We start from the raw sequence: 12,741 nt of genomic DNA, 5'->3' as shown, positions 1-12,741 counted from the left end.
TCATTATTTGTTATCTAATAAAGCTAGATGATTGTATAACCTGAAACAGTATAAAATATGTGTAGAAGAAATATGGTTAGTCCACCTTAAGAAGTAATGAAAAATGATGCGACACAGTTTTCATGTTCCGGTTAACCACAGCTAGTCAGGAAGGAAATTTAGACTCACTGCGGCTTGCTCAGTGTGCACTTCTGGGCAAAGGCATGAAAAATTAAAGCAGGTAGTTCTAGTAAAGGCATGTTGTTTTGTGAATTATTGGAATATTTTAATCTGTCATAATTTCTGTTTCTGACATGAAGTGAGCAAAAGCAGATACAATAGAAATTCAAAGGGTCTAGGAAGGGGTCTAGCAAAGAGCAATAAAAGAATTGCAATATTTTCATTTGGGAATATTGTGAAATAGGAGGAGCTCTCTTAGTTTACAGCTAAAAGTGAACATGTAGAGGGGGATGTGAAATAATGAGCAACTTAGGAGAAAGCTTTAGTTGCTCCTATTTTAATCTTATAGTATACCTTGGTAAAGAGACACAAAAGCCGGGAGAGTTGAAACTAATAAATGGATGCAGTTGCCCACAGATCACAGAATTAGGCTACAGCACCCACTATTTAAAAGTTTTTTAAAAAAATAGGCATTTATATGGTTAATAACAGCTTTCACACTTGTGTATCTAAAAGTATATTCACGCTTCAAAATATCACCAAACGCTGACCTTGCTAGAGCCAGAGGAAGAATATTCCTTCAGCATCATGAATATTAGTGTCCATTTTGGGAGGTGATATCAGCCACTGACTCCGTACTGGGAAGCCTCAAAATTCCAGGTGTGTTCAGCCAACGGAGCAGTAAGTGCAAGAAATACTGTTTGCTTTTGGCATGGATCAAGGGAAGAAAAACATTTTAAACATTTTGTCTCCAGTGATGTCTGCAGAGGAGCTTAGTTTTGGCATGCCTTTCTGATAAGCTCTTGTAGCTACACATAGAGAATATATGTTAATTTATGCCTTTATCTAAATTATTTCTGGAGGGGATGACGTATAGGCATACATTATACTTGACTTGGAAAAGTGGCTGTTGAAGAAGATACGGGTATGCCTGCTTTCTGTGCACATGAATGAAATTTAAAAACATTATTTTGTCATGAGAAAGTAGATGGTGTCTTCACCATTCCACTCGGGTTAGAACTTAGCATAACAAGCATGGTCTTGGAAAGAAGAGGAGGTGGGGACTGCAAACCAAAGGAAAGCTAAAGGCTGGGCTGTGTTTTGTGTGACTCGCCTCTCTCTCCTTTTTGGCCCTGAAGGCATTCCCTGTGGCAGTTATAGAGTTGGGTCAAAGAGATTCTCAAACCTGAGCATTTGGAAGTAAAAGTCTACTCTGCATAATGCCAGTCTTGCCTATTTTCTATGCTACTCTAAGAATAATGGCATTAAAGGAGCTGTACAGATAGCCACCATGTAGGGTAGCAAATGTTAGTATAGGGATAGTTACAAATAAGATACCCAGTCAAAGTAAAATGACGCAACTTAATGGCAGTGGCCTCTTGCTGTTTAATCCATATTTTAGCTTGCCTCAGTATAACTGCTGGTATCTCATATTGCTTAGCATTATATCTTGCAAGCCTTGAAGAGGTCTCAGAAAGGTTTGGAAAAGCAAAAGACAGCAGGACTTCAGAAGATCAACATGTAATGCCATCTTCCTGTAGCCACCGTAACCACTTTTAAATATGCGTGCCTACTCAAATGCAACTCATAGTCTGCTTCATCTAATGGTGATGCAGTCCTGCTCTGAGGTGAGGTACGATTAGTCAGAGCCTAAACCTGTTTGCAGCTTGGCCATCTCAGAGTAGGGGGGTGTTTCCTAAATATAACTTGTGTTTGTCTTTGCCAAAATGTATTTATAAAATGATCGGTTAAATGTATTTGGCTGACAAAAGTTTCACTGATACTGTGCAGAGTAAAGATCTTTTCATGTTTGCAAATCCCTTGGGTTAGAGTAAGTGTGGGTGTCCATTATGGAAGCCTTAGAGCTACTACAAACAGTCTGTTTGTTTGTTGTTCCCTCAGATCCGTATTCCTCTGCACAGATTAATTCCTGCTGCTAGAATAACAATGAAGATAGAACAGACTGGCGGATAAAGATCACAGTCACTGTCCTAATTCAAAAAAGTGCCTTGAATACTATGTTCTGAAAGTGCTGTGCCATGCAGAGAGAGGCACAGGTTACCTGTATGTGCTTGCAGAAAACAAACCAGTTAAGATAGGCTGCAAATACAAAGTAAAATATTTTCACTTGGTGTAGAGACGTATATACCATAGTTGAACAACAGCCAAAAAATAATCTGTACATCAGTGAAAAAAATGGAATGTAATCCTCATTCACAAGGACATCATGGAAATAATGCAAACCCAGCAGGACACCCTGAACACTGAAATTGTTTTTGCCTCCTCGCAGGTGGAAGTGGGTGGGTGTCTCACTGTGGAAAGGCAAGGCGAATGTTCATCTGTGTGCCATCCTTAAATCAAACTCCATTTTCACACTCAACCTGTATAAGGTTGCATAGATGTTTGCAGTGTGACCACTTCTCTTCTTTGATCCTAATCTCTCCAGCAGCTGTGGTCTGTTACTTACCATCAAGGCCACAGAGAAGCCTAGAGGTAAATTTAGGAGTAAAAAACAGCATCGTCTCAAAACCCTATAAACATGTTCCTGTTTTTACTGGGGACTTGCCTGGTTCTGGAAGGAGGTCAAGGTTAGGGCATGTGCACTAGCTACCCTCCTGCCTTTTCCCAGTCTTCAAAGAATCAAAGGTGTGACTGTCCCAGTCTGTCTTTCTCCAGGACATTCACCCGTTTCTGGAAAACGACTGTTGTCCTGTTGCCTTGTATTCTTGGTCTTTTTGTCTCCTTCCATTCATATCTCTGTCTCTCTTACTGTGCTTCTGGAGACTTGGTCAGCTGCAGAAGACATAATGTGAATTTGTTCTGCTTAAGCAATATTTTTCACCTCAGCTACTGTATGAAAATGGTAACTTTTGTGTTAAGCTTAGGTTAACCCTGAGGCTCATATCCTAGGGAAATGATACTTGTGGACAAGAACTTTCTCAGGTTCCTTCCTGAACTGATTGTATTCAGAGTTTGATTAAAATAATACAGGCGGTGCCAGCTGCCCTGAACACACAAGGGCTCTGTTGTTCATCTTTGAATTAGTCACCCTCATGTGGTTAATGTTCCTAAGCTCATCGTACAAATAACACACCACTGAGATGAAGGCACCAATATTGAGTACTCTTACATAGCAATTTTACAAGATAGATAATAGGCAGAATTATATATTTTCTTTATGAGTTTAGCAAAAGTATATAATTGGGATCAGTCCTGAAAAACTCAGCTAACCTAGTAACTGAAGCTCATTTTATTGTATTTAATAGCCTTAGGATACATATCATAAATATGTTAGCTATTATACTTTATTTTGTTAACTTATTGACAATCTAATTTATCTGCAAACTAGACATCAGTATTCTTCATACTGTCACTGTATCACAGAACCAGTATTTTTTTTAAATATGATTCTCATTTTATGTTTCTAATGTCAAAGTGACTGAGCTACTGGTCATTCTGAGAACTGAGAATTGCAATAATAAATATAGTAATGCATTTCTGCTATTAAGGTCAGAAAATTATGAGTATGTAAAGCGATAAACATGTTTGAGAATACTTTTGCCAGCTCTTATGAAATGTAATTAAAATTCTGATAGACAGTTTATGTTGTAGAACTGTAAAATGACCTCGACATAATCTTGAATTTTATTAAGGAGATAATATAAGGATATATCACTTGGTAATAATTGTCCATCTGCTGGCATGTTGCTCCTATCAATCAAAACTTGTAATTTAATTTAAAATCATAAGGAATAGGAAGGAATATGTCAGTTCCATGTAGTAAGCATCTTTAATGTGAATGAGGAAGAACTCTCATCAATTTAAACCCAAAGATCTGAAAAGTGACTTACCTGAACTACAACGTCTGTGAGTGTAATGCAGACCCTGCACTGTTAACATTTCCACTTACTTTGTCTTTGAATCAAACTCTGCATTACTGAGGGAACACAGTGATATTCATATAGTAACCTATTAACATTTCACATCTCCACGGATACTTCTAAGACTTTGCTGTTTAACAAAAACTGAAACAATGCTTAGGGAATTATTTTGTAAAATCTTCCAAGGTGATGGTGTTATACTTTCTATGGTCTGCAGGTTTTAGTTACATAAGGATGATTTTAATCAAATTTGAACAAGGCTTGTATCTGATCTGCCCATAAGCTGGGAGTATAGTATGTATGTGTAGGGTCTCTTTGAAAGAGTAGTTTTAAAAGCAAAGTATTCTACGGAGACTGCCATTATGCTCAAAATAAAGGTACATGTAACTCAGTTGTTTCTGTTAATTATTGTGTGTATTGCTCAGTTCCAGGCATAAATCAGGAAGCTGATGTGCTGGGGGCTATATAAATTCAGGAAAAAAAGATCATCAAAGACGAGAGAGAATTGATACCTATGTGCGAGCAGACCAGGACACTTTTAATGTGGTGTCAGCATTCCAGCACAGTCTGCTGTCAAGGTGCTTATAGTAGTAGTGGTGTAGCCATGACGATCTAAGGACTTAAGCAAAGCAAGGCTTGTAGAGAGTCGTTTCCTTTATAGGATTATGATAGGTAGGAAAAATGGATGAGCCATCGGGGTCCTCTTCAGGTCTAAAGCACAAGTAGCAAACACCAAGAAGTCGAAAACAGTTGCTCTGAGTTTATATAAATTGTGTTGCTTAGTTGAGGCTTGTGAGTCTTGGAAAAGAGGGTTTAAGGAAAGTCTGAAGAGAGCTAACGTATTTATACGTGGCTGGCATATCAAGAAGGATAGGGATTCAGTACTGGTCTGGAACTGACCTAGGAAGGAGTCACTGAAGAACAGTTTCAGCGGACTAGATGGAGCAGGAGCCTGATTTGAAGATGAGGAGGGGTTGATCATACTTGAATGTAACTCTGATTTAGATCTGTTGGAGTAGATGCATGGTAAATTACAGCACTGCAGGTAGCATATGAGTACTGTGATTATAAATGGTAGCTTTTCCTTACGAACATCACTGAGTGGATACATGTGTTACCTAGCAGACTGCCAGTAGACCTCAGCAAATAAACGTCTGACATTTGGTCTCCTATTATTGCAGGAAAGTGCTCTTGAAGTCCGAGTGGGTTCTTCTCATTCTTTGTTAAATACTGTATTTTCTGTGTCCCAGATACGACAGCTTGAAGTGGTATCTTGCAGTTACCACGCATTTTATCTACTTAAAGCATTCCCTATATTCTTAGCCAGTGATATTTAATCAGAATTTAATGGTTAGCTTTTGGAAGCAACACAGGAATCATCAGAACTATAATGAAGTGCTTGATTTCTTGCCTGAGGTCCAGTGAAGCATGTGCAAACAGCACAAGACCTCAGACACAAGCATCAGGCAGTTTTAAACAAGGTCCTAGTACCTAACTGAAATGAGTTTGTGTGTAAAAATGAAGTAAGCCATTAACCAAAAAAACCCTAAGCTCTTTAATTGTGTAGCTGGCTGAAAGCTAAGCACCCCAATGTCCTCACATGTCAACAGAGCTGATAAATCAACTGTGATATTTGTCCAAAAGTCCTTATATTTTTCATTGAGTTAAATGTCTTGGCTGTTTTTCTTGTTTGGATTCATCAGTTGCCTGTGTCCCTTGTTGACTCCAGTTGGGTAGGCACACTCTGACTGGTGATACTCAGCTCAGCTATCTTGGCCATTTTCTTTCAGTTTGGACTAGAGGAAGAGGCATTCTCTGGTTGTGGATAGGAGAATACAAGCACAGAAGCAAGGAAAGCTTGATTACAGTCTGTTGTTTTTCTATAAGGAGGTGGAAAGCAACTGCACTGCATGCTAAGGGAGGTAGAGGATTGTGTGCATAACCAATCTCGACAGCAAAGAGTAAACCTGAGGGCATACCAGGTAGGATGAAAGATCCACCTGGCCTAGGCTCACGTCTCCAGTACAGCAAACAGCAAGCTGGAAAGAACAGAAAGCAGCACAATCAAAGTGACATTTCTTTTCAGCCTGTGGTGATTTGCAGCTTATGTTCTCTTTGGGTGGTATGTGCTAATCCTCAGTAGATACTGCAAGACCCTCCTATCCCTACATCGAGCCTTTCCTGCCTGAGATATTTTTTTATTGTTCCTATAGTTCTGTGAGGAAAACCTTGTTCAGGAATATGAATACTTGCATCATGCAGAGCCAGAGCAGTGGGTTCAAAAAGCTCACAACGGTGAAATTTATTCTGTGGAGAAGGCAGGGCATGAGCAAAATGTGTTGTATGTTGTGAGTGTATCAGATTTTCGTGTATAGCTACTTGTTCACATACAAGAGCTGATTGCACAGCATGTGCTCAGTGAGACTGATGAATCCAAAACAAGTAGAAAGAGTCCATCCCCAAGAAACGTCCGTATTTGTAGACGTTTTGATACTCTGAGAGGCTGTTCATGCTACACATGTAGTAGAATATTATGAAATCAGGTGTTACATTCTGGAAAAGAACTATACAGTCCATAGTATATTATCAAGCTAAGTTTGTATTTCTGTAACTGGATGATAGTAACATGTTAATATGGTTTTATAATTGAATAATAGAATATGGAAGGCAAAGTTGAAAGTTCCTTAAAATGTGGCAAAAGTGAAAATTGATGAAATATTTTGAAGTGAACAATTCAGAAATTGAGATTCAGCTTGAAAATGACCAAATAATCTGACAAAATGAGAAACAGCACTTCCAGAGCAAGGGCACTGGGCAGAGGTCTTTTACTGCTAAATCACTCAAGAAAAAGTGGCAAGGTGCAATTTGCAGCTCAAATTAAGAGAGTCCTGAGAATTGTATGAAAGTCATAACTTACAAGGTCATTTTACGAATTTAAAGCACAAAATATAATGACAAACCAAATGTAAATAGGGAGTATTCTAAGCGGTGGGGAAAAAGCAGGGGCAGAAGCAATTGTGAACTTTCCATTGGCATCTGGAGGGTCACTTCAGCAGGTCAGAGATTTTATTCAGTGTTTTTAGAGACTGCACTAGACACTAGTAAATGACACTGTTAAGAAGAAAAAAACCAGTCATTTTGGTATCAAGAAAAATGTGCACAGCTGCACAATTAATAATTCTTCTATATACTTTAAATTCTCTGTGAAAGAGGAAGGAATTGTGACATTTGGGATCAACCTGTAACCTCAGGAACAGTTCATTGGGCAGGCTGCTCCAGAGCAGAGCATCCTGAAAGCTGGTGGTGCTCAGGCTGGCAAGAAATTGCTAGCAAGAGACTTTGAAGTTAGTGCTGTCAGGCTTTCTAGATGTCACATATTCCCATTTGGTCAGATGAAGAGGACGTAAGGGTATGGAAGCCTTGACTGAATTGGCAGAATTGGAGTTGGGAATTGCAGGTTTGGGGATATCTAGTCTCTTAATGGTCCATCAGCTTGTCAGTAAACGTGGTCTGACAATGAGGCAGGAACCCCGAAATCCCATGCCATGGCAGTTCCAAATAAACTGAGGGGCCAGGCTACTGAGGCTTTTGCTTTGTAAACTTCATGCCACTGAGCTGCAAAGAAGCTGGGCATCTTTGAACTTCTGGAGCCTCACGTTCCTGGTTGTTGTTATTCTGCTACATAGGCTGAAGCATCTGAAGTCTAGACGCTTGCCTTCTTGTTGGGTTGCCTAGGAGCCCAGCTGGTAGGCAGGGAGGGAACTAGGCACGTTGTAAAACCTTTCTGCTGTAATGCTGCCTGGTTTCATCAAAATCAAATCATCTCTCTCAGGTATTTCAATCTTGATGAGTTGTCAGTCTCTGATTGAGAACCATCCTGCCTGGAATTTTCAACTGACTCTTCGCAGGAGGAACCTGTTTCCAAGACACTAGCTCATAACCATAGCACGGATATAAATATTTCATGATAAAGTACAGGAAACATATCTCCCATTTATAATTGGATGCAAATTTCCTTCTTAACATAGACATCCTAGAGTATTCTGGTATAGGCCTTTCAAGGCCATAACTGATCTGTGGTGCAGATTTGAAGAAGTATCAGTATTTTTACAGATTTATACTCTGACATATATTTGGGTATATCTGGGTAGGGCTGATAAGAAGGTACATTTGAGGACAGGAAGATCTGTAGTAGATAGTTACATGTCAATAAGTATTATATTGTATATTTCTTTTCCTGGTGTATTTTGTGTCCTAATTTATTTGCATCACTATAAGCACGTGAATATGCGCTCAATTTCAAATTGTTTAAATATGTTTGTTTAGCAAATAGTACTGGGGCTAGTGTGAAGAAGAGTATAAGCCTGAAACTACTATATATTTTATTTCCATTTTTTGAAAGAGAAATTTAGAGTAAACAGCCTCAGCACATGATTTTTTTAGTTGTTTTTAAATTGCTTCTTTAAAAAAAACTTCCTTGCTTATTTCATGCTGCATCTTCAGTGATCATTAGTCTTTATTAACTGATACAGATTTCTTTACTATGTTATGAAACAGTTGTAGTGCGTATATGTTGGAATTTTGAAGAAAAAACCCCATCAGTCTTCTTGGAAAAAGCGATGACTCTCTACCTCATCGAAGTCAACATAAAAATTTAATATCAGTGATAAAACGGGGCACAGAAGAATGCTAGATGATCTGAACAGCAACCGCCTACTCTAAGTCTGCTGGGACTTAGATTTGAAAGGACTTTAAGTCTTGTATATTGAATTTCTGGGTTTTCTCTGACATAAATTGGTCTTGTCTGTAAAACCTAAAGTCAAAGCCTGATTGTATGAACTCACTATATAGCTAACGACAGCAAATCCTAACCCAAAGGTAAAGGGTTTATAGATATTTGTCATTTAACTTTTCAATCTGAAAGAAAAGCTTCAGAAAAGCTGTGGAAAATAATAATTTTGAATTATTTAAACTGTTATGAGTAACTATAACCTCTGACATTTGGCATAATATGAAATCCAGCAGCCTTTATTATGTTGAATGCCAACTGGAAGACACAGTTATGCATACCCAATAAAGTCCAAGGCACAGCTGAACAACAGCCATATAGACTGACACTGGAATCAATAATCAAATTTCTTGATTTTTTTCTGAACTGCTGGATGGGGGAGAGGAATCAATAAGATCCCTTCTGCTTCCCAGTTCACTGGTTACTGATGCCCAATGCCATCTGAGGTTATGTTGAGTTATCCGTAGAGAGAGCCCCATAGGACAAACAGACGGTGCACAGTTCAGGTCTGTCATTCATCTCATGCACTGATTTTTCCGAGGACACTGGGGGAGACGATGAGCGTCCAGTCCCTGTCCTGTCTTCTGCTGGCAACACTATAAAGATGGCACTCATCGCTGTGTCTCGTTGTCATTCTTCTGCATTCCTGTGTCCTGCAGATGTTCTGGCTGCTGTTGGGTGTTTAACTATATTTCTGCTTGAAGTAAAACGTAAAAAGCATAACTCTAGAGAAACCGTGAATCCTGAGATTTTCCAAAGAGAAAGACCACTTTAATCTGTTAAATTTTGCACATGCTGTTCACATTGAATATAATTTGCATATAGTTGACTTAAAAATCCACTGCTGCAGTTGATAGCATGTAGTAGTTGGAAATGGCTGCTTTCTATGCCAGGCTGCCATGCTGGATGTGCTAGCACCCTGGGTCTTTTTAGAAATTCATGTTGTTGAAAGGTACTTTGATATACAACATAATTTGAGTGGAAGATGATCTACAATTCAAAAATCACATATCAGCATCCTGTTTGATATCATAGGATTCTTTTCACTAGAAGATACTATAATTTTTAAGTTATTTTTAATATTATTATTACATGCTTAAACGCACTTGTGATTTATAAAAATGTTTTTGTTCATCTGCAGTCTTCTGTTCCTGTCAACTGCTTTGGTTGCTGCCCATTGCTGTCCTAATATGGATTAACAAAATGTAACTAAGTCTCGCTAATGTAATATTGGAATTGTCCTTTCCTGTTATAATTGATAATTGCAGAGTTACAATTTTCTCATTTATCTTTGCAAGAGAAGAAATGTTTACTACAGTTAGATGATTGACTTCTACCTGAAAGTTTTGTTTCACCTCCATTGTAAAAATGTTTTCTGCAGTTTATATCCCTATTTAAATAGCTGATTTAATGCAGCTTTCCTAATATAAAAAACCAAAAGCTGTTCAAACCTGAATTTGACCTATCAGTTAAGCAAGAGGAAGGTGTACTTAAAATAGGTTTATTTTCTAAAAAGTAGACCACATGGAAATTCTGCAGTAATTTGATACTTTAGAAAGCACACGGTAACAAAGAACACAAACTTCTGAAACCTGGGAGAAGCAGGAAAATGCAAATTAATATACTGTTTTTAACACTTTCCCAGACCTCTTTTTTGCCAAGTACCATATAAATTGACCTTATTATAACTCTTTTAGAAACATCATAGTAAGAAAAGTTTGAATGACTAGATTTTAAACATGTACTTTCAGACTTTTTAAATCCATATAATCAGATTTACTGATTTAGTTTCTTGGGACTTTATTATACAGTTATTTTTACTTTTTCTCATAATGGTATAGTAATTTAAGCAGATTATTTCTTCATTCACTAAGTCATTGTTATGATAAAGATACACACTCAGGAAGGATTATTTCCTTGGTTTTGTTGTTACAGGGATATATGTTGAAGCTGTTTTGGTCACCTTAATTATGTTACATTGCAAAGCTTAATTTTAGTTTCAAATGTCCAGATTTACTCCATGTTTTACAGTTTTTCATTCTCCTATTTTTAACTCCTAAAGTTATCCCTTAGAATGTATCATAGGCTTTACTGATGAGGCTTTTACTGATATCTCTGAATGGCTTCTGGGGAAGATCAACACCTGGGTAGTTTAACCACAGCAGCAATGGTCTTCAGCGTTTGCGAGATCTGGGGAAGCTTGTGCCAGAAGCTTTCAGATCACTTGCACTGCATGAAGGGTCTTGGAATGCCTTCACGGCTCGCGTGCCCAAATCCACTCGGTTTGCTCTCAGAGGCAGGTTTTAGCCCGACGCCTAAGGGAGGTGTTTGTAGGGCACTTGGCGTCTCAGCTCCCAGTAGTCAGTGGGGATGTGGTCAGTGCAACCAGTGGAGTCTAGAGAACAGTTTTACTGTCTAGTCACTTGAAGAGCTTGCAAGATAGCATTGAGGAAGCTGCCTAAATGTAAGCATCTCTTGCTCTTTGAGACTACCAAGGAAATCGGAGATATCTGTACAGAGCTGGCAAGTGTGATGCATGGGAATGATCTGCAAGAGCACTGCACACACTGCGGTGGCAGGTGAAGGGCAGGCGGGATACGTCTGGGCACTAGATGCCTGTATGTGAATTGGCTCCATTGACATATTGACTCCATCCGTCGAACATAATGGGAACTCAGGCGCCTAGTTCCCACATGGAGATGCGTGGTGTCGTGATCTCAGACTGACTCCCATATCTGTATGTGCCCAAATCCTAGTTTGGTTATTAGGTACAATGTATCATTCTTTCTTTTCAACCCCAATCTGTCTTTTTTTAATTAAAATTCATTCCCCGAGTGAATTCTTCTGCAGCCTGATCAGGTGTCACTGGGAGATTTGCAACTGGGCCACCAAAACGTGGTACAGAAGAAGGCAAAAGCAATCTGTATTAGTTTTTGGGCAGTTTCTATTATCTTGTCTCGAACATTGACAACTTGACTATGTGCATCCCGAGATTGATTAGGAGATGCTGTTAGTTTTGACATGTACAAATGAATAAAGTGTTGCTTAAGTATTAATTTCTTTCTCTTTCAGTTATTGTAATGGATGTATGTTAGATCCAGACTGTGGTCTCTGCTACAAATTGAATAAATCAAGTGTTGTTGAGTCCTCATGCATTCCTGTTGATAAAGATTCTACAATGAAAGCAGCGTGGGGCAGGTATGTCACTTTTCAAGATTTTCTGGTCTTGTGCTTTACTGACAGTGTATTTTATGCTATTGAGAACACTTTTGCTTTTACATAAAATGTTACTCTTAGGATGTTCTGGAAGAAAAAAATAACTTGGTGTTGTCAAAAATGGGCGATTACATTCTAACAGCTGTTCTAAATAAAAGCCTTGACCCTGATGTGTGCAGCCAGTTTGGTGTAGTCTGCCACTTAGAAAGCATGGCAAAAGTACACTAGCAATTAGGAAAATTACTTTCCCTGATGTCTTCATTCATTTGAGGGACATATTCCCTAGGTATACACTTAAGGCCCCCTGAATTAATTTTCTTTTTGAATGCTTTAATTAAACCACACTTCTAATATTGGCCTACTAAAGAAACTGAGTTGCTCAGCTGAATAATCTAGAATGATAAAAATATGAAAAGTTCAAATTGTCAAAAGCATGATTTCTGTGTTCCTGTGCTTAAAAGCGGCGTCATGCCACATGTTGCACTTGGGGTGTAAAAATGTGTGCATTCATAGAACACTCCCAATGCAACTGCAAAATACATCACACCTCCCTTTCTTAAGCAGCACAAAGATCCCCTGTGAAGTCACAGCAATCTTCAAGTTTTCTGAAGTATTGACTATTCTTAAGGAATGGCTTTATGAGTTGGAACAACATCCTGTAAAGGCTTTATCAATACTTTAATAGTGATTAGGGCT

At 38.5% G+C, this 12,741-nt stretch overlaps 1 protein-coding gene across 3 annotated transcripts in view; it reads left to right on the top strand.

Annotated features, from left to right (window-relative positions):
* SLC2A13 (solute carrier family 2 member 13) overlaps positions 1 to 12,741 on the top strand; it is a 167,502-nt gene that overhangs the window by 123,571 nt on the left and 31,190 nt on the right. For all 3 annotated transcript variants that reach the window (XM_082308325.1, XM_082308323.1, XM_082308324.1), the window contains exon 7: positions 11,902 to 12,027. In XM_082308325.1, the coding sequence (XP_082164451.1) occupies positions 11,902 to 12,027 (126 nt within the window). The remainder of the gene's footprint in view (positions 1 to 11,901; positions 12,028 to 12,741) is intronic.

The sequence above is a fragment of the Platalea leucorodia genome, assembly GCF_965183815.1.
Source record: "Platalea leucorodia genome assembly, chromosome: 4".
Taxonomy (NCBI): Eukaryota; Metazoa; Chordata; class Aves; order Pelecaniformes; family Threskiornithidae; genus Platalea; species Platalea leucorodia.
Note: the sequence above shows the minus strand (reverse complement) of the source record. Positions and strands in the feature narration are given on the sequence as shown.